General features: G+C 31.9%; 1 protein-coding gene across 1 annotated transcript in view; it reads left to right on the top strand.

Moving 5' to 3' along the window:
• Window positions 1-22,360, top strand: part of LOC148629461 (phospholipid-transporting ATPase ABCA1-like) — a 32,949-nt gene that overhangs the window by 5,761 nt on the left and 4,828 nt on the right. Inside the window, exons 6-40 of the mRNA XM_088551554.1 lie at window positions 615-875; window positions 1,096-1,179; window positions 1,545-1,794; window positions 2,732-2,871; window positions 3,649-3,765; window positions 4,239-4,403; window positions 4,934-5,027; window positions 5,600-5,711; window positions 6,122-6,298; window positions 8,135-8,357; window positions 8,848-9,069; window positions 9,575-9,779; window positions 10,141-10,248; window positions 10,890-11,067; window positions 11,479-11,610; window positions 11,877-12,016; window positions 12,431-12,568; window positions 12,911-13,116; window positions 13,437-13,560; window positions 13,694-13,902; window positions 14,122-14,203; window positions 14,385-14,498; window positions 15,133-15,278; window positions 15,505-15,647; window positions 15,863-15,964; window positions 16,414-16,520; window positions 16,841-16,955; window positions 17,235-17,418; window positions 18,374-18,543; window positions 18,816-18,993; window positions 19,247-19,362; window positions 19,588-19,738; window positions 20,031-20,154; window positions 21,023-21,158; window positions 21,539-21,659. Of these exons, the coding sequence (XP_088407680.1) occupies window positions 615-875; window positions 1,096-1,179; window positions 1,545-1,794; window positions 2,732-2,871; window positions 3,649-3,765; window positions 4,239-4,403; window positions 4,934-5,027; window positions 5,600-5,711; window positions 6,122-6,298; window positions 8,135-8,357; window positions 8,848-9,069; window positions 9,575-9,779; window positions 10,141-10,248; window positions 10,890-11,067; window positions 11,479-11,610; window positions 11,877-12,016; window positions 12,431-12,568; window positions 12,911-13,116; window positions 13,437-13,560; window positions 13,694-13,902; window positions 14,122-14,203; window positions 14,385-14,498; window positions 15,133-15,278; window positions 15,505-15,647; window positions 15,863-15,964; window positions 16,414-16,520; window positions 16,841-16,955; window positions 17,235-17,418; window positions 18,374-18,543; window positions 18,816-18,993; window positions 19,247-19,362; window positions 19,588-19,738; window positions 20,031-20,154; window positions 21,023-21,158; window positions 21,539-21,659 (5,274 nt within the window). The remainder of the gene's footprint in view (window positions 1-614; window positions 876-1,095; window positions 1,180-1,544; window positions 1,795-2,731; window positions 2,872-3,648; window positions 3,766-4,238; window positions 4,404-4,933; window positions 5,028-5,599; window positions 5,712-6,121; window positions 6,299-8,134; window positions 8,358-8,847; window positions 9,070-9,574; window positions 9,780-10,140; window positions 10,249-10,889; window positions 11,068-11,478; window positions 11,611-11,876; window positions 12,017-12,430; window positions 12,569-12,910; window positions 13,117-13,436; window positions 13,561-13,693; window positions 13,903-14,121; window positions 14,204-14,384; window positions 14,499-15,132; window positions 15,279-15,504; window positions 15,648-15,862; window positions 15,965-16,413; window positions 16,521-16,840; window positions 16,956-17,234; window positions 17,419-18,373; window positions 18,544-18,815; window positions 18,994-19,246; window positions 19,363-19,587; window positions 19,739-20,030; window positions 20,155-21,022; window positions 21,159-21,538; window positions 21,660-22,360) is intronic.

Here is a 22,360-nt window from a genome sequence, read left to right as displayed (position 1 = left end):
GTTTTGGCATCATATGCAGATGTTCATGAAGGAATATAATTGCTGCTGGAGGATTCCAAAGGGATATATTTGAGCTAAACATTTTAATCCATTATTTGAATGGGGTATTCTCTTTTTGAGCTTGCTCACAGTATTTCTAGTTTATGCTGACCCAAGATATCTTTAACCAACATATTAAATTGAGAAGATTGATGAAGACTTTGCTGCCTCTGAAATACAGTATACCATAATGGCAGTATGGTCAAAATATTGAAAAGGATTTTTGTAACTTCATTATTTTTACTTGAGCTTACTCATTTTCAATTGATCGCCTTGTGGTCTCAGGGATATTATGTCCATCTCCACTGTGGGAGATTGTGGGTTCAATCTCCAGCTGAGTCACAGCTAAGACTTCTAAATTAGTAGTCACTGCTTCTCCCAAAGCACAAAGTATTTAGGGGATTGAGGAGTGACTGCTTTGCTTGGAGTCAGAATAAAGTAAGTGAGTGGGTTATAAAGCAGGGTTTGCTCCATTGATCAATCATTCTCGTCCTGAGAATTGCATGAAAAATCTGCCACAGGACATTAAAACATAAATAATCTATCAATTATCTTAGTTTTTTTTTTTCAATCAGGTCCATCTTTCCAATCTGAACACAGCATTAAGAAGTTTTGACAGCTGTCCAGGCAGTCAAACCATCCAGCATGAGGCTTGGGCATCAATGGCAGATTCGACACTCTGTGCCTCATATGGACTTTTAGAGAATCTGAAGTTTTACCCAGAATCTGCCAAATCTAGCGTTGTCAATAAGATATGTGGATTATCAGATAAACGAAAGGCCGATTTTCTACACATTCTAAGGATGGGTTTTAATTTACCCAAGTTTCTACTTCAGGTATGCACTTTATGCTTCCGTTAATATTTCATGACAGACTTCGAAACTTCTCTTGATTTATAAAGAAAAAGGTATTTTTCAATTGTGTTTCAAAATGTACTAGCAATTTCATTTTTTTTTTTCTCTTGGTCAGATACTCATTCAAAGTAGATGGAATCACATGTTTTACAGAATTGTACACAACTATATATTTTCATTGTAATGTTCTTGATAATTGTAGATGGTAAGGTTTGTGTTCCTCAACACCGGAAAATTTCCTAATATAAATGGACTATTTGGTACTCTGAAAGACATCTATGAGTCAGTAAGTACTGGTATGCTAAATGTTTATTTCTATTGTTCCCTGCTACAATGCCATGGAGGGACCTTGAAATGGTCTGTATCTATGCATCCATGTGTCTGTTTGTTGCATCCATCTTACATAGTTATTTGTAGACACAACTCCTCTTAGACTGTTAAATGGATTTTTTTCAAATTTTCTGGGATTGTTACTAACCACTTGTACTTGATCCTGTTACACAACCATTTTGAATAAAAAAATATTGCAGGAATCAGATTGTAACTTTTTTTCTGCATTCTACACTATAAAAACACTTTATAAACAAAACTTGTATACTTTCTGGATGTTAGAAAGATGACTGACAATAATGTTGTAAGTTATTTTTAAAGGTGAAATCAATGGACAGTTTTCATCATCCAAAGATGAGGTCCACTTTTGAAAAACTGATGAGGTCTACAGTAGATGGACAGACAATGAACTCCACCCACATTATACAGGCTCTGGGCCAGTTTGTGTGTGGTCATCATTCCTTCCTACAGATCCAGAGTGAGAGACCAAGTGATTTACTGTCCAGGTTTCTGATTACTGGAGTCAAGGACTACCATTCAGAGAAAGCCTATAATGAGTATGGACCTAATGGTAAGAGATTATGGGAATACTTCATGTATGACTGCAAACAAATTTTTGGGTTGTATAATGGTATCACCCTGGGGTCGTTGTCATGGTTGGCATCAATTAACATAGGTTTATATACAATAACTTTGATAAAGCTAATCTGATCTTTTTGAAATTATCCACATTTTTCCAAGGGACATGGCAGAGGACACTGTAGTTTTTGGAGGTTTTTGCCCCTCCTCATTATGAAATAAGGGGGAAAAGGATAGTTATCATAAGAATTGATAGAAAAAGTTCTTTGTTGATCCTGACTGTATGATTCAGATGCTGTTCTTTTTGAAATTCTGTTCTAAAATTTGTTTATAGGTTGTGCTTTAACTATTTTTGAGTTATAGGGATACAAAATTTGGCCACGCCTAAAAAATTATCTTTTTTATATCTGGCCACTTTCTTAAACATTTTGATTAAATTTCAAATATTTTTGCTACATTGTGTCCAAACCAATTGTTGTGTCCATAATGAGCTGCAAGTCCCTATGCTTAAGTGTGTCAAAAACTAGTATTGTGTCCACACTTGCCCCAAGTGAAGAGAGTTTGACATGCAGTGGTCCTATCTTCTGTACTCTGCAAACCTATTTATTATTTCTTCCATTTATATTTTCATGAGTACATATATTTTGTGTTTGCAAAGTTTGTTCAGTTTTTTATTAGTTCTATTTTCTTTTCTCAGTCCAAAAAAAAGCAAAACTATTCATTCTTATTCACAAATTAGACCCCCTTTCTTTTTTATTTGTATTTAGCTCAACTTTTTGATTGTGGCTACTTTTTATTTATTTATTATTCATATGTACAGTTAACTAAGACATTCCACAACTTTCATTATTTTATTTGTACATTTAGAGAAGGTCTTACTCTTTATTTTTTCTTTTATTAGTTTTTCTTATCATTTTAATTATTTTCAGCTCCAGTTTGCAGAAACCTTGTAAATGAATTGAACTCTAACCCTAATACTAAAATGTTATGGAGGTTTTTAAAAGCTGTGGTTTTAGGGAAGATTCCTTATGCTCCAGATATTCCAGCAGTGAGGAATGTAATCAAATTGGTAAGTATACATGCAGCCCTACTCATTCAGGTATGTTTTATTATACACTATATAGCCATATATATGTATGTTGTTTATTGCAGGATTCTACATTGATTGGGTTTTGTTGAGTTTTTGTTTTTGTTTCATAATTAATAAGTTATTTTACACACATATTTTCATTACAGTGAAACTTCTCCAAACCAGCCACCACTGGGACAAGATGAAATGGCCGGTTTATAGGAGTGGCTGGTTTTGTGAAAAATATCAATGCATTCTAAGAGTTGTCTCCATTTATGTGTTCTATAACCCTACATGTCAGTTTGTTGGTTGGGGCATATTTAATGCCAATTCAAAACTTCGGGCCTTTTATTACATTTCAATGCTTGCATCATTTGTAAATGATTTTATTTTACAAACGGTATTGTCGACAAAATAATTGTCACGGTTTTGAAAGAATGTGTATTAAAGATCACAGGGCTATTGATGATAATTAATCATTTGAATTGTTTTAGTAAACTTCACCTCTTTATTGCTTTGGTTTGGGTATAGAATTTGAGAGGTTGTTTTTACTTGAATTATGTAACTAAAACTGTGAAAAACTGGCAGATGTACAGGTTTAGGGGGTGGCCAGTCTATTGAAGACGACACACACAGGTTTTTAGGTACATCATTGGGACTTTGGAAAACGGCCAGTTTGAAAGGAAGACCAGTTTTTTAGGGTCCGGTTTGGAGAAGTTTCACCGTATTTTCTTTTTTTGAACCTTTCCATGTTATTTCTATCTTGTATTTTTTTAGGCCAACCAAACATTCTCAGACTTATCAGATCTGATAGAGATTGCCAAGAACTGGGGTGATTATGTGGATAGTGTTTTAGATTATCTTAGCCACAGTCCTGGATTTGATCTTTTTAAGGTACACATATTCACTATATATAAGTGAATATTCTTTGTTTAAGTATGACAACATTCTAATTCATAGGTAAATTCTTTTTAAAATGCTATCATTGTACAGTAAGAAAGGAAATTTTTATGCCCATCCAAAAAGTCAGAGGGCTATATATATTTACATTGTTCAGATTAAGTTTTACCTTTTTTCTTATCATGCATTTCAAGGAATAACACTTTAAAATGTATGTCACGTTATGGTCTTGACATGATATTACAAATACAAGGTTTTAGCTTCGTCGCGTTATATATTTTTTAAAGTTTATGGCAAATAATATGGCCTGAAAATCATAAATCATTTGATTAGGCTGAAGATTTCCTACCACTTGTTGAAATTAATATACATGTTTTTTAGATATTAAACCTAATGATATGAAATGGATTATTTATATTTGCTTATTTTCCCTAACATAATGGTTATGCATCAATCTTTTTTTCTAGAGTTTTTCTGGATCCTGTCTGTGTAATTTGATGGAGAAAAAATCAAACAGTGTAACCTGCAAATTTTTAGAAGAATTTCTGACCGATGACAATAGTTCAGTCAACTTTCAAAAGATACTTGTTTATTCAAAGGGACTAGCAAAAATAATAGCAGATTATGGACAGGTAAGCAACTTCTTTGTTAGCTGATTGATTTTTAAATGATGATGATGCAAAACATCTAATAAATGAACCTGTCTACAACTTACCAACCAGGCATCATATCAATTGTAGTTGAATATATAATGTGAAAATATTATTGTTTGGGAGGTTCCAATTTTTTGTGGTTTTGTGGATTTTGTTAACCACGATATTTGGTTCCTAATTAAAAGAAAATTTTTCAATTGTTTGTATGATAGACTTGTCAAATTCACAAATTCTTGAATCTACGAACTAATCATTTCCCCCTAACCAGGAAAATTGGCACCAATAAATAAAAGTATTACCACAATACATGGTAAGGGGAGGTAACTTTAACAAGGGTTTCTGTGTAGATTTTGCATTAAATAGTCAAAACTAATCTATGAAATCTAACTGTTAAAATTGGCCAGTGTAGTTTAAATCATCATTTTTTACCATTGGAAAAACAACATTTTTCTTCTGTGATGTGGTTTTGTTCATAAAAGCATCTTTAGATGTATTTTCAAACTTTTCAGTGCATAGTTTTTGACAAGTTTGTACCATATCCATCTGAAGCAGATTTAGTAAAGGATAGCTTAGCCATGATACAGAACAGGACATTCTTTGCTGGTAATACAGATTTTGAACATGATTTTTTTTATCATGTTATGAAATTTTATTCAGAGTAAATTATCAGATAAGTTCAATGGCAGATTTCTAAATGCCTAAGTCTATCACTAAATGATCTGTTATAAGTAGAAGCAACGTTCAATTCATCCAAAAAATTCATTAAATCTATAACATGCATCATTGCATTGGCAAATTTAGAAATTCTGAAAAGGGAAGAGGGGTGCTGACTGTCCTAAGGGGGGAACCAATTTTAACTTTATAATCAAGCAACTTTTCAAGCATATGGGGTCACCAGCCCCTTGGATCCACCCATGTATTATTACCTTCTACAATTCCTATATGTTTAAACTGGTGAGATACTTTTATTGTATGTTATTAGTTCTTGAATTCCATATCTGCCAACAGATTAGAATTAAGTTTAGAATAAGTGGTATGATTTTTAACTGACTTTTCAATGGAAATTTTATCTACAAAAAAACGTATTGTTGAAAGTTAGACCTACCATGATATCTACAAAAAATTAGTTCTTAACTAAAATAATAATTTTATTGTAATTTTTGTGAAAATTTCAGCTATTGTATTTGATGTTGACAAGAGAACTCCCAATAGACTTCCTAAACATGTCAGTTATAAAATCAGAATGGACACAGACAGAGTTGACAATACCAAACAAGTTACTGATAGGTAAGATAAAACTTGGGTAAATTATTTTACAGTTATGTCAGCTTCTCAGTAAGTTTGTTAGAGTTCAAACCGCACTTTCAAAAATCTATTGAAAATTAGGGCAGTAATTGAAACAAATTCATTAAAAATAAACCATCTATTGAATTGATTGAAGCATTGACAAAATCTATTGAACAATGCGTAAAAGGTTCATTTTTCTTATCAGTAAATGCGTATAATAAGTACTCTGATAGGAAAAGTGCATTTTGTAGTACATTCTTTACAATCAATTTGCTAAATATAAAAAATATATATTGGGAAGTAGGTGGAGTTGCAATGTTATTTCATAGTTCATTAGTGTTCTATTGGAGGTTAAAAGTTTATTTATAGTGCTAAATGATGTTGTTGTTTCATGATAAGTTATTTTGCAGATTTTGGACTCCAGGTCCCCGTAGTAGGCCAGGACCACAGACCAAATACTTAACCTATGGGTTTGCCTACATCCAGGATATTATAGAACATGCCATTATAAAGGCCCAAACAGGGATGAAGGATAACATAGGACTGATCCTTCAACAGTTTCCTTATCCTTGTTACATAGAAGATCAGTAAGTCATTCACAACATATACATCATTAATGTATGTGCTGCAAAAACAGTTATAACATATGTTATGTTGAGTAAACAAATGTTTTAAGGTATATAAAAATGTGGATGGAAAAATTATATTGCCTTTTAGGATTTTTTCCAGGATTTTGAAAGCTTTAGTCATTTTTGTATGAGAAAATGAGGACCATTTTAATGATACATTTTTTAAAGTATGCTAATATTTGCATCTGACATAAGATATTTCAGAATCATCTGTTATTTACAGCACTGTGTAAAGACATTAAATAAAACTTGAATCTACATGTACATTGCATATGAATAAAGCACATTTTTTTTCCACAATTGTGCAAGCATGTTTTCCAGAGAATCCAAATAGCATGCCTGAGTTTTAATTAAAAAAGAAAAAAACCCAGCTTTTAAGAATCATCAAAATTAGAAATCCCTTTACACTCTTATATATTAATCTATATTTAGCACAATTTTCAACGTGCTTTTGGAAATCAGACCGAGTTAATGACAAATTTATGTCATTATTTTTCAGTTATGTTTAGTATTGGTCCCTGAGGAATTCATTGATAGCATAAATGATATATTTCAAGAGTGTAAATACCGGAATTTCTGATGTGCAACTACAAAATGTAGGGACACCGGGGTAGTGACAAAATTACCCACATTTGGTTTACACTCAAGTTTGCATGTACAAAAATAAATGATAAATTACTTTTTATGTCATTTTGATACAAAGATAATGAGAAGTAAAGGAATTTTCCAAGCAGCAATTGTTACCACCATTTGAATTTTCATACTTGAGTTTTCAGAGATCGATATTTACTCCACGTGCCTGATTAGTTTAATTAGCAAATTACATGATTGTTTACACAAAATTTTTTTTGACACCTATGGGGAGTTGTAATTAGCTTGGGGTAATAAAATTGTTGCTTTTGTCACTTGAACCAATGTTTGGGTTACAGCTCTTAATGTTTTTTGTACTTTCAAGGATTTCAGAAGACGAAATTGAGACTAGATTATTTTCGTCATTCTGAAAAGTCTTTTGTAATTGGTGAAAATGATGAGTGCTAGAAAAGTCACTGCCTTCTAATTACCAAAATTTAAAAAAAACGGCTCTTATATTATTGAGTTCAACTATTTAGCCTAATATCTACCAGGTCAGTGATGTTGTTTGCCATAAAGTTACTTCTTAAATAAGGCTATTTCCCTGCTTTGTGGTCCATACACACTTCATGTCCCTTCAGTAATTGAGTATAAGTGTATAGATCTTTATGAAATTATACCACAAGGTGCCATACCAAAAAAGGAAGCTTTGGATTGATTTTGGGGGTTGTGACTTAACCATGTAGTAGGAATTAGGGGTAAAAAAGGGATCAAAAACAAGCATTTTCATGATGTTCATAAAAAATGGTTAAATTGTGCATGGATCTCCTTGAACTTGTACCACAAGTGAAAGGAAAAGCTAGGATTGATTTTTGGGATTGTGCTTACTGAGGATTAAGGGGCCAAAAAGGAGTCACTGTGATTCTGGTCAAATTATTTTCCTCTGTCAAATATTTAATCCCAAACAAATTCTGAGTAAAGCTTGAATGGTGTGTCTGTAATTGCCCCAACTGTTCAGAGTTCAATCTCTGTGGTTGTATAAAGCTGCACCATGGGTAGCATTTTATTTCAGTTAAAAGAGGATGAGGTAGTTTTGAAAGAAGCCAACATTATCACTGCATGTATGAAAAGGATGTATAATGTAGGTATAAATAAGCATCATTCTTGAATATTTAACTTTTATATCCATGAAGGTGATATGCAATGTGTAAACTCTACTTTCAGGTTTATATATGGTATAAGTAAGACTTTGCCATTGTTCCTGGTGTTAGCCTGGTTGTTTCCTGTAGCTATGATTTGTAAGAACATTGTATATGAGAAGGAGATGAGACTGAAGGAAGTGATGAAGATAATGGGTCTGAGTAATGGTGTACACTGGCTGGCATGGTTTATTAATGCCTTCATTGTTATGTTTGTCACTGTCTGTCTTCTTGTTGTTGTCCTCAAGGTTTGTTTTAAACATTTGTAAAATAGTTTAAAGATTCATAGAATTTTTCATGATTTATTTACAGACATTATTATTTTTGACTTAAATCAGAAATCAAGTTTTTACTTAGGATTTTACAGTAACTGTTTTTTGGTATATTTTTATTCCAGTTTTATGTTCTTCCATTTCTCTATTGACTTTTACATGCCTGCATTCATAAGAATATTAGGTTCTTTATTCAATATCACAATCTTAGAATTATATAAAAATGATAACTTCAGAATCCAGTGAATAAAATTGTTAACAAAATAATTGGCATGTTATCTTGAAATAGAGAATGGTTAAATTAACATATGTTGCTAAATGTAAAGAAAGATGATTTTGAAATACTGGATATTGTGTTGAAATGGAAACAATTAATTTCTGCATGTACAGTACAATAATTTCAGTGTTTTGTAAACTATAATTTTATATTAAAAGTATGGTCATTATCATTATAATAATTTTACAGGTTGGTAAAGTTATAGAGCACACAGATGCCAGTATACTCCTAGTATTTCTGACTGTCTATGGTTTATCTACCATCATGCAGTGTTTCCTCATTACCACATTCTTCAACAAATCTAACCTATGTGCCTGTTGTGCCAGCTTTATATATTTTGCCCTATACTTACCCTATCTGTTAGCCAGACATTGGGAACATTTGATGTCACTAGACCAGAAATTGGCTATTGTAAGTTGAACTTCTTATGTAATAAAAAACAGTTTATTACATGCTGTCTTTAAAATGGTGGTAGACCATAGGAACTTTTTACTGCTTGTACATTTTTATGATAAAAGTTTGTTTTTTTTTCTTTGAAAAAAAAACAGCATTTTCATGAAAAATAATGTTTCAGAAAAGGAGTCTATTTTAAGAACTCTAAGTGAAAGTAAAAAAAAAGTGTTTTTAGTTTGACCTGTTCTGGTGTCCCAAATTCCTGCCTTGTTGCACCTTAAAATTATTTCCAACATTTCCTTAATGGAAATATATGGTCAAAAGTAAGATTGAAACACCTTGTCTATTATTTAAATAAAACAATGAATAATTGATGGTTTACTGTTGAAGCCTATTGGAAAAACAATACAAGACCATGATGAATTGATATCCAAACCATTTATTTTTCTCAAGTTTAATAACAAGATACTGAACATTCACTGTGTTCAAGTTATGTCAATGTGATATTTTTTTTCCTTTACAGAGTTTGTCATCTAATGTAGCCTTTGGTTTTGGCTGTACGTATATCTCCAGGTTTGAAGAACAAGCTGTTGGTGTTCAGTGGTATAACATTAACAGCAGTCCCATCCCTGATGACCACTTCAATCTGTACCTGTGTATCATCATGATGTTATCTGATGCTGGAATATATGGACTACTCACATGGTATATAGAGGCAGTATTCCCAGGTTAGTAGAAAAGTAGCATTGTGGGTAAATGTCTATGAGACAAGAGTAACCTGAAAACTTTCAGAATTTTCATTGGAATGAATTCAAAATAATGCCATATTAAATTTGTTAATAGATGTAAAATAGATAATTTGCATTTTGTATTTTATTAAAAAAAACAAATGTAAAATTAAAGTAAATTGATGTCTAAATTATACCATTTAGTAAATATAATACAAGAAATTTAAACCTTTTTAAGGTGTGGAAAAAGCATGAAAATGCTACCACAAAAAAATTTACTGATAAAATAAAAAATATAATGCGACAAACATTTCAAGGTGTGGTAAAATAATGATGAACTGGATATACCGGTATTTCACAGGTAGTTATGGCCTACCCAGACCCTGGTATTTCCCCATCTTACCATCCTACTGGTGTGGTGCTACATGTTGTAGAACAGTCGAGGAAGAGGATTCAAACAATAATAAAGGTATAGTTCTAGATATTGTTTTTATAATACATGAAAGATGATACTGTATGGCAGGTTTTTTTGCTGTTGCCAAATTTCACAATTTTTTCCTGTGCTGGGTTCTCAATAAGTGCCGTCTACTTTGACATTGGCGCTGGCTATTTTGTTGCTCAAAAAAAAATTTGCTATCTTTTGGTAAATGAGGGCCCTCATTGGTGTCACCTACTTTTAATTTTCTTCCACCTACTTTAAAACTTATTGAGAACCTTGCCTATGTGGAAAGGTTTTCAATTTGAATGGCCACAAATATGTACACTACACCTTAAAGCTCCCTGAAATGTGTGCTCTGGTGTAGCATAAGCTTTTTAACTTCTGATCAACTCACAAAAAAAATACCCTTCATATGGTATTTAACCATGGCTGAAACTGGTATCAGTCAATGTTAAATAAAGTCAGTAGGCTGAACTCATCAGAGACCAAAATTTGTTATAGTCCTTTAAGAAAGCTGCAACTTTAAGAACATATCAAGTTGAGTATCATTTGTGTCTTGTCTTGATACAGAGGTATATACTTTAGTGAAATGAACCATGAGTTTCATTATATAATCATCTTTTTCTTTTTTGTTAAGTAAGAATAATTTTAAATATTTTCATTAACTGTAGATGCTCCAAAAATAGAAGAAGAGCCAACAGATAAACCATTAGGTGTATCAATAAAGAATCTAAAGAAACAGTATAAGAAAGGGAAGAAGAATGCTGTGGATGGACTGAGTGTCAATTTCTATGAAGGGCAGATAACCTCATTTCTAGGACATAATGGTGCAGGAAAGACAACTACGATGTATGTATTAGGCTGTTACAGCAAGTAAAATAGTTAGATTGATTGAATGAACATAACCAGATAAAATGTCTGAGGTAGTGATTTAGACTTTCATTTCTTCCATAAGTATTTGAATTTATGTCTGGTAGAAAGTTTAAATCTCCTTCTCAATTTCTCAGTTAACTACCTTGGGTAGTCAATCAGGTAATGGTCATTCTATCAAGGGAAAACCAAATCTATTTCATGAGGTTAAAAATTTAACCTTCTGTAAAATTTGAAGAGTTCTTGTGCATATCTAGTTAATAAAACATATTACATGCCATTTTGATATCTATAATCAAAATTTTATAACTGATGAAACTTTGAAATTTTAAACACTTTGAATGAAGTTTTCCTCAATTAAGTTAAGTACTTTTCTGCTTTACTTTTTAGGTCTATTTTGACTGGATTGTTTCCACCATCTCAGGGGTCAGCCTATATTTATGGACATAATATTCTGACAGACATGGAGAAGATAAGGACCAGTCTAGGGATGTGTCCACAGTATAATGTTCTCTTCAACTTGTAAGTAAAAAGTGTGGCCGTAAATTTATGCTTTAAGATTTTTCTGTAGATTAATATAATTTTTAGTCTTTATCTAAGAAATTGTCTTCCTGATACAAATATGTTTCCAGGTATTCCTTTTATGTTCAATGTATAGTTAATATTATGCAGATTTCAATATTTTCCCAATCAAATTTATCCTAGTCATATATATGGCAAACAGATATTTGGATACATGTAAATACTTGCAAAAAGTCTAAAAATATATGTTATTTCTTTTTGAATAGTTTAACAGTAGAGGAGCATATATGGTTTTACACCAGCCTCAAGGGTAAACCTAACAAGCAGGCCCATGCTGAGAGTGACAGGATGATGAAAGATACAGGGCTATATCATAGGGCTAAAGAATTCCCAGATCAACTCTCAGGTAGGGTTTCCTATGAAGATACTGGACTATATCATAGGGCTAAAGAATTCCCAGATCAACTCTTGGTTGGGTTTCCTATGAAGATACTGGACTATACCATAGGGCTAAAGAATTCCTAGATCAACTCTTGGGTAGGGTTTCCTATGAAGATACTGTACTATGATCAAATATACTGGACTATATGTATATCATACTATTAGAATTGATTGTGAAATATTATATTGTACACAGTTGATAAGAAAGGCTAGATTTCTAAAATGACTATTTAGATACTTAATAATGAACTTAAAACGAAAAATATCAAATGAATTTATATATAAATGCTTCTGATAATATCAGTTTACTGAAAGATATTATTTTATGATGAATTTTGGTTTAGATGCTCGTTTCTAATTTGTTTGTTTTTACTTTTAGGTGGCATGAAAAGAAAGTTATCAGTAGCAATAGCCTTTGTAGGTAATGCTAAGACAGTTATATTGGATGAACCAACAGCTGGGGTTGACCCTCAGGCCAGGAGAGCTATATGGGAATTACTCATTAAATTTAAGAAAAGTGAGTACTAGTATTTAGCATTTACTAATGTGAAATTGATTGGAGACCCAAGTGATAACAGTTTTGATTGAAATAAGTGTAGTAGAAATGTTTTACCATCATGTAAACAGTAATGTTTATGTACTATGTATTAGGCTAGGGATGGTAGAAGTGGGAGATTTGTTTTTCTTTGATAAATTATTATGTTTTTATTTTCTAATATAGCATACAGGGCTAACAGATTTAATGAATGAAATTAAAACACATACCAGGGACACAGTATTTTTTTGTGAAAATTACTATTCATCCTAGAGACTGAATTTTTTTCTTCGTTTTACGTTTGAGTTTAAATTTCAATTTTAGACAGGACTATTATTTTGTCAACTCACCACATGGATGAAGCTGACATTCTTGGAGACAGGATAGCAATAATCTCACAGGGAAAACTACTCTGTTGTGGTTCCAGTCTTTTCCTTAAATCACAGTATGGCAATGGGTATTATTTGACCATGGTTAAAGGTGGAAGTACAGGAACTGAGAATGAACATAGAATTAGGTTTAACAGACAGGTAGGGGAGATAATCACTGACTGGTTGATTTACAAAATGCAATGATAGCTATCTTTTTCTCAATGTAGTACAAGAGGACAATTTGTATTGATAAGTTCCTAATTATAATTAAATTATAGTAATTAGATTCATAGATACATGTGTGAGTACCGATGGCAAGTTTTAAAGGGTATTAATAATAGATTTTAAAAAATATACAGAATTACAAAAATAAAAAAATTGAGAACTGAATACATATGTATCAAGTTCACAGTTGAGATTTTCATCTAAGCATTTGAATTGTATTTGATAAATTTGTTATCATTTTGTATATTTTGTAGTTGTCTGATATATTTGATGAAGGCTTTTTGGAGACAGCAGGATCTGATGCAGACCTTACTGCTGACAGATCTGATGGTGAAGCTTCATTACCTAGACCTGCTGATGGTGCAAGGCTGATGAGAGGTATAAAAGCAATTTCTATTTTTGGTGTGATGAAATTAATCAATTGTTAACATTTGAAACCATATGTTGATACAAACTATATTTTTATAGATATATTTAAGTTGTAATGTAATTTATTCTCCTATGCTTACAGGTTACTCTCTGAAAAGATTGGTGGCATTTGTTAGAAAGTATGTAAGAAGGGCCCAGTTAGTAGAAGACAACTCAACTGAGATAATATTTCAACTTCCATCTGAGGCTGCTCAAGATGGTTACTTTGAAATGTTGTTTGAGAAGTTAGAAAACTGTCACAATGATCTGGGAATATTGAGTTATGGAATCTCTGATACCAGTCTTGAAGAGGTTTATTTCTTTCTTTTAATTATAGTGTTATATTACCTTCAGTCTTTCCATCAAGTTACCTGTACCCAGTCAAGATTGTTGCTTTTAGGTTGATTTTTAAATGTGTTGAATATTTTTGTGGCAAAAAAGACTGAATTTAGAAAAATGATTTGCCATCTATTGTCTTATTCTAAAGAAGAATGGTACTTAATAGGTTCATGGTTTTTATTCATCTTGTAGGTATTTTTAAAAGTAGCAGAAGAGGATGATTATGATAATTCAGACGAATCTAAGAGACAGAAACTAGAAGAGGTTACTGATGGTAAGCGTATATCCTTTCATTTTTATACACAGTAATGTACAAGTAAAGGAAACATATTTCTTTAAACAATTTCTTTTTCATGAAATATTCACTTTCTGTAGGTACTGTAGCAGAATAAAATACTGCATTTATTTTCTTGAGAGATAAAGATGAGAAATCTTTTGTTGATTTTTTTTAATAGGTGGAAGAATAGCTCGGCCAGTAACTCAACTAAGTTTTAAAAGAAACAAGAAAAGATCCTTTCTAAGAAGTATTTCAGAAGAAAATAGGCTTGGTACTGATGCTGTTGAAATAGGTAAATATTATCAAGCTGTTGCCTGTTAAATCTTTTCTTGAGTAATTCAAAAAAACCTATCAGTACCATATCTTTTAGTTTTTATACCCCATCACATGAAGTGGAAAGGTATTATGTAGTACCCTCCGAAAAGTTGTCAGTCCCTGGACAATTTTCAAATGATAACTTAAAAAGATATTGAAGGATCTTTTTCAAACTTTGTATAGTTATTGAATATCATGAAAATACAGATCAAGTTTAAATTTCAGATTGTGTGGATTTTTACACAAAAGTGATAGCCATTTGAAATTTTATTTATCCCCCGATTTTTTTTTGCAATGTGACAGGGTATCATTTAATATCCTGTTAGATGCCATATTTTCATAGATTATGAAAAATCATTTCAGCATAAAGATAAATTCATGGTTATCAATATGTAAATTTCTAACTGTAGAATTGGGTTCATCCATAACACAAAATCAAGTATTTTATTGCTTTGGAACTGTAGCATTGGGTTCATCCAAGACACAGAATCAAGTATTTTATCTTTGTTTATGAAATTCAGATCAAAATTTTAAATATTTGTAAAGGATAGTACAAAGGATATCATTTACATGTCTCCATTAACCTATGATGTATTTGTCTTAACTTTAAGAGGAGAACAGAGAACCAGAAACTCCCTTTACACATAAACAGGATACTTTAGCTTCTGGGTGTGTGCTGTGGTGGAAACAGATATATGCTATCTTACTTAAAAGATTCCAGCATTTCAAAAGAAGTAAAAAGGGCTTTGTATGTGAGGTAATGTTTTCAATTGTTTTAGTTTTCTACAAAGTAATGATAAAATAATACTATTTATGATTTCAAACAGTATCCTGTTAAGATGTTTGAACCTGTATTTTTCATTTAGTCTTAAAACAAAGACATACATTACATGAAGAAAACATAATCATCATTTATCGATGTAAAAATACAATGGTAGATACTGGATTATAATAAATGTCTTGTTTGTTATATATTTTCTTAGATTGTGATGCCAGCTCTTTTTATTCTGATTGCCATGTTATTTTCTGAAACCAATCCTCCCTATAGTGACCCACCAAGCCTTGAAATCCACCCATGGCATCTAGTGCCACAAAAAGGGGATCACCATCTGTATATGTTTTATAGGTAGGTATATATATATATATATATGTATCCTGTTTCCCATAGTACCTATTCCACCTGGAAAATTTATTTTTTGGAAATTGTTCCTTCAATTATCAAATTTACAGCACAGATATAAATTATCAAGTTGAGAATAAAGGTAAACTGTAAAAATGAAACAAGTACTAGTGTGAACAGTAGCAGCATTTTAATAATTATTCCTTTTTGCTTACTTTCAGCAATGACAGACCAGGAAGTAGATTAGGGGAAGCATCAGAAGAAGTCTTACTTTCTAAGTATGGTGTTGGTAATTCCTGTCTTAGGGACTACCTGTCCTTGAAGTAAGATATGAAATATAATGTTCATGGAATGTTTCACAATTAAGGCATTACTAGATTGCCAATGTATGTAAGGGTAATAAAGGCCTATGTTTGGTGTTGAAAAATCAGTAAAAATCCAAGGGCTATGGTAGGATCATAGTAAACTTGATACTTGCTGGTTGCAAATCACCTCAATACTTAAGTCTGGTACACTTACCAGTTACCTTCTCTGATAAAATGCATATATATATCAGATTAACAGTAATGAGCATGTCAGAACTAAGTGATTGTTCTGTTCAATGATATTTTAGAACAAATATTATATCTAGAGTGATATGGTACATCAAATTTATTATCATTTACCAGTAAATTATTCATTCATTATGTAAAGAAATAAATCAGTAATGCTTATAAAATTATTTAATCTTTTTTTATGTTCTTACTAACCAATGTTGTGACAATCATTCCAGGTTACCATGCAATGAAAAACATAGAGTATTGAAGTACAAAACCAAACCTATCATCAGTAAGCTGCCACAATGTTCATGTTCTACAGGGGTACAACAGTGTCCTGCAGGTGAGTCAAATAGTAATAATAACTGCATTTGTTTTGACTATTGTAATTGGTCTGTCACCATAATAACCTCTATCAGTAATCTCCACCTCTCCATACCAGGAGTACTCTCCACCTCTCCTCTCCAGGAGTAATCAAATCAATATACAATATAGAAATACCTCCTTACTCAACCACAAAATTCATCCCCATTGTTCTTGTTCTTTCTTTGTTTCTTTTGTAATTTATAGTATGTACATAAGCCACATATTTCCAGGATATATCACATTTATATATACATGTAGTAATCTTGACCTTTACATAAGATTTTGTATAATTTTCAGAGATGGCTGAGCCACCCAAACAGTTGTTACACACCCCAGATTATCTGTACAACATGACCGGCAGAAATATTAGTGACTGGTTGGTCAAAACTAACTCAAGATTTCTGTCTCGCAGGTAAGATAGTAGTGCTTCTAAATTAGACATGGAAGGTTTTTTTCATCCTGCTTTTTCTTGGTTTAATTGTGGAATTTATTCATCTTAAAGCATTTGATATGCACTTGTCATTCACAAGGAATTTGGTATAATACTAAAAATTTGTTATGCATTAACATTGATATTGTCAGGTTGCTGAAGTCAGTTTTGAATCTTGGAGCAACAAAACTGATTTGGCAGCCCATTAGGTGAACATGCTTGTTGAATTGCTTTTTTGAAAGTTGCATTTTAATGTTTAAGATATGGTGGGTTGTCATTTGGTTCAAAGATTCAAGAAAGAAAATCTACTGGACATGTATCATCTATTCTGAAGTCCCTGATATCACTGAATCTGACAGACCATAAGCTGGATAGGGAACATGCTAAAATATGGTCAAAAATCACTGAAATCAAGAGCCACTTCTCCACACAGAATATCAATAAGGTAGGGATGAATTTGTTAATTGTGTTTTTGTTCCCACAAAGATAACACAAACACATAGCATTGTTATTTACCTAAAGAAAAGGTCAGAGAAATGAGGATAAGTTGTTTTGCAATTTATTATTCATGTTTTGTTATGCAAATACATTTTGTGGTGTTTTTGAAGAAAAGAGGACTGGTATGCAGTTTACAAAAGATATGATATATGCAGCTTTTTAATGAATAATAATGACAGATTATAGATATATAGCCTAATATGGTTTTAGGCTTTATCTATGATGGACAGATCTATTTGTTCTGAAATAACATTTGACTTTGTTGATAATGCACCTCTATGTTATATAACTGATGTCTTGACCTTTTGGAATATGTGAGACTTTCTATAACGCATGCTGTGCATCTGTATTAAAATTTCAGGCGATCAATTCCTAAGTGCATACATCATTTCAATAATGTGTCACTTCTGATGGAACAATGTTGAGCTATTCATGTTTAAGGATGTCTACAAAAATAAGATGCCACTGTTGCTCTGCCCTATAAACATTCCTTTGCTGAAGTCTTTACCAGTATAATAACATATGAATAGCATAGCTTTATTCAAACACTGATAAACTTCAAGAGATTTCAAGTGATAAACATTCATGTTGTGAACAATTTTTTTTATGCTTTGTGAATATGGGCAAAAAATACTGTAGCATCAAAATAGAATGACAATTTAGAGACATCTGTATCCAATGACATTGCCAAAATATGAAAACAATAAAATACATTTACATATGAAAACTGAATATATGAAAAACAAGATTGTGCACTAAACACTTAAATCACTTACAATATGAACTCTGACAATAAATCAGGTGTGAAAACAGGTGCACTGGAAGGGTAATTATATCAGTGTATCAGGTGCACTGGAAGGGTAAGTATGTCAGTGTGAATAATTGTAATATTTGTTTTATAGGTATGGTACAACAACAAAGGGTGGATTTCTGTAGTAGCTTATATGAATGTGATGAATAACATTATTCTAAGAAGTAACCTTCCTGTAGATGAAGATCCATCTCAGTATGGTATTACAGCCTTCACTCATCCCCTGGCTCCTACTAAACAGCAGACTCAACAACAATCTCAGTAAGTTTCCACTTGATGTGCTTTTTACTTCACAAAAACAAATAATCTATGTTTCATCTTCCATAAATAGGATTGTAAAAACTTGTGCCTAACATTTATTGTTGCAAAACTAACACTAAATGACAATTAAAATTCTAAAGTACTTACACATTTGTTGTCTAAAACTACTGCTGTCTTTCATCAAATAGCAGTTGTTTGGGATGTAATATTGCTTTATGTAATACTCTTCCACAAAATAAGCCAGGGGTCATTATCCTAGTTATTATTTTTAGGTTTAACAACAAAGCAGATGTGGTAGTAGCAGTGTGCATAATCTTTGCCATGTCTTTTATCCCGGCCAGTTTTGTAATGATTTTGATAGAAGAGAGGGTATCATACTCCAAACACTTACAGTTCATTAGTGGTGTCAAGCCTTTCATTTACTGGTTAACAAACTTTCTCTGGGACTTGGTAAGTATTCTTTTTTACAATGCATGTTTTTGATGAAAGCTTCGTAACAAAGCTAAATTTCTGTTGTAGCCCAAGTTATTCAAAGGATTACTGTAGTACAATCTATTCAAGGAAAAAATGGTTATCTAAAGGATAAATATTCATCTAGCGTACAAAGTTTTGAACCATTTAGTTTTTAAAAGCCAAATGTTTCTCTTAAATTTAATTACTTTCTGACAAGTTTGCATTATATTTGGATATATTATTTTCCCAGGTTAATTACTCTATATGTACTGGTCTGTGTCTGCTGATTTTCATGGCTTTTCAACGAGAGGCTTATATTGGACTTGATAATCTCCCTTGTCTGGTTTCACTGTTGTTGTTATATGGGTAAGTACTCTTAAGTCTCACTTTTTAATGTTCCATTTTATTTTAACCAAATTTTTAATTTTGAAATCTGAAAGATTTTCAAAATGATATTCTGGAAGTACAAAGCACATTTTATTTTAAACTGATAATGCTTTCAATATTGAAATCTGAACACTTTTAGAAATTGTATTCTGGAAGTATATTTATTTTGACCACATAAAAGATTTCAACAAATTATTTTTCCAGGTATGCTATGATTCCAATAATGTACCCGTTCTCTAGATACTTTGAAGTACCCAGTACTGCCATGGTAATACTAAAATCTGTGAACATATTCATTGGAACAACATCTACTCTGGCTATATTTGTACTGGAACTCTTAGCTGAGGAAGATGAGGTCAGTTAATATAATAATAGTTAAGGGGTGTCTTGCAAAAGTCAATAATTGCAGTAAATTTTCTTATATTGTTTGTAAAGTCTGAACTTGTAATGAAAGTTTCATTGAATTGATGATCATCATTATAGAAGTAACCATTTTTTGTAAATGTTTATGTTGAATCTTTTTAGGCTTTTGCATGTCTTTTTTCTCAATCTGTATGTTATTTTTCTGATTCATGTTATAACTGTCTCTTCTACACATAATAGCATATACTTTGTACCACATTTAATTTTTAATTCATTTGTTTCAGTCCCTAAAGTCTATAAATGATGCTTTAAATGAAGCCCTACTATTCCTGCCACAGTTCTGCTTGGGTAGAGGTTTACTAGATCTATCTAGAAATCAGGTTTATAGGGATGCCTTCAAAAAGTATGGTAAGTCTGAGTTCCTCTGTATGGATGTTTGAATTAGGTATCTAGCTTAGTACATGTAGTTGATTTGGTGAAAGGGTATTATTATACACCAACACATAGTGGCATGGTATTATGTGATACTTTCCAAAAAGTTGCATGTCTGTCCATCCCCCTACAGTTCCCAGATGATAACTTGAGAACAGATCAGTGATTTTTGTTTTTAAACAAAGCACAGTTGTTTAGTATCATAAAATACAGGTTAACTTCCCAAAAGCATTTCAGTTTGGCTTTTTTGGCATTTGCCACCCCCTTTTTTCACCATTAGCCAGAGTATAAATCAGTGTTCCATTAATGTCCTACTTATTTACTATCCCTCATGGTTTATCAGCTATTTTTCCAGTTCTATTTAAATCCACAGAAATAATAATTTATTTCAATGAAAAATGCTCTCTCTGTAAGTATTCACTATGTTTATAGGTGTTACACAATGGTGCATTTGTTGTGTTTCACCACATTTGTTTTCTACCCTATATGCTTAGACCTTTATAGATTTAAGGAGATAGACCTAGGGTAAGGGACACAACTCTTAAAAATCATTGGAATGTTTGTATTCAGCATTTAACATTAATCTTATGTCAGCATCTAATTAACTTGGATTCATTTTATTCTGCTTCAAATGAAAGCTTGAGAGGCTTTGTTGAAATTGAATATGATAAACATATCACTGATTTCATGAGTTATGCCCCTTACCCTAGGTCTACCTCCTTAATGTCATACAATCTCACAAAATGTTATTGTTCTTTTACCTCTTGAAATCATTTGAATTCGTCTGTTTTAACTTTTGAACATTTGACAGGTAACACAATTTACAGTATCTTGGTTTTTATAGATCCTGCAGGAGTCACCATGAAGAGTCCACTTGAATGGAGCATGTCTGGAAAGAACCTTGTCTCCATGGCAGTTGTAGGCACAGCATTCTTTATCATTAACATCCTGATTGAATACAAAATATTCTCCAGACCTAGGTATATACTTCAAATAGCCACTGAAAATTCTGTTACATCATTTTTTCTGATATTCTTGACTTTGTTGACTTGTGATGTTTGTGTTTACTAGAAATGTGTCATTTAAAAAAATACATTTTCGTTCAAAGTTACAGATATCATTTTTATATTGAAAGACAGGCTAGCTAATGAACAGATTTTGTGTTAATTGAATGGGGAAAGTACTTTTGTGTAGTTGGAAAAATTAAAATTTAAAATGGCCTACCTCTTGAGTAGAAAGAAGGAATTTTATATAACCTGTAAGCTATAGATAGTTTGGTGGAAATTGAACCAAATATTTTTAAGTTGGTTTATTTGTCAACTGACGGACTGAAAACAAAATGTATGTATTATGATTAAAGGGTGGTAAAACCTCGTGATGAGGATACAGAGGATGAAGATGAAGATGTAGCCAAGGAGAGGATCAGAATTTTAGCTGGTGGTGCCTCAGAGGAGATTCTGATGTTACAGAACCTTACCAAGGTAAGATGAATCATATGGATAGGTTAGTGGTACAAGTACAAAGCTGACCAGAATACAATTTATATTGCACCAAGTTTTCATGAGAAAAGTTCAAATATATTTAGGCTATGCAGAGACAAGCTGTTACACTAGGTTTTTGGATTAGAGCAAGGATAAAGATAATGATGGAAAAATAAACACAGAAAATTTGTACATATATGCATTTACTGGGAGTATTGAAATAGTAATATAACAGATAAAGTAAATTACTACCACTTAAAATTTGGGGATGCTCCTTACAACAAAAATGTGATGGCAATAAAAACAGTGAAAGCCAACAGTAATGGTGAATCAATGTTATTAGCCCAAGAGATTGGTGTCTTTTCATGTGTATCTTCAAGATTTTACATGCATGTAAGTTACATGTATGACAGATCTACTGTTATAATTTCCTTTGAAAGTCAAGGTACTTACCAGAAGTTGTAAGAAGGTATTGCATACTTTTTATCAGAAACTTTTCTTAAGAAGAAACAAATTTCAGAATATTTTTTGCTGAAAATGAGGAACTTTATTGCTTGCTTTAATAATAATACTATATGGTTTTTCATAGAGAATCTGTTTGTTTGTTCTTTGCATAACTTTCACATGGATGTTTCAAGATCTTCAGGTTAATTTTATAGAGTAAGTATTTCATTCTACATGTACTTCCATGACAATAAAAT

This window comes from Perna viridis, chromosome 1 (assembly GCF_037379345.1).
Source record: "Perna viridis isolate PV_CMFRI_1.1 ecotype Kerala chromosome 1, ASM3737934v1, whole genome shotgun sequence".
Lineage (NCBI taxonomy): Eukaryota > Metazoa > Mollusca > Bivalvia > Mytilida > Mytilidae > Perna > Perna viridis.
Note: the sequence above shows the minus strand (reverse complement) of the source record. Positions and strands in the feature narration are given on the sequence as shown.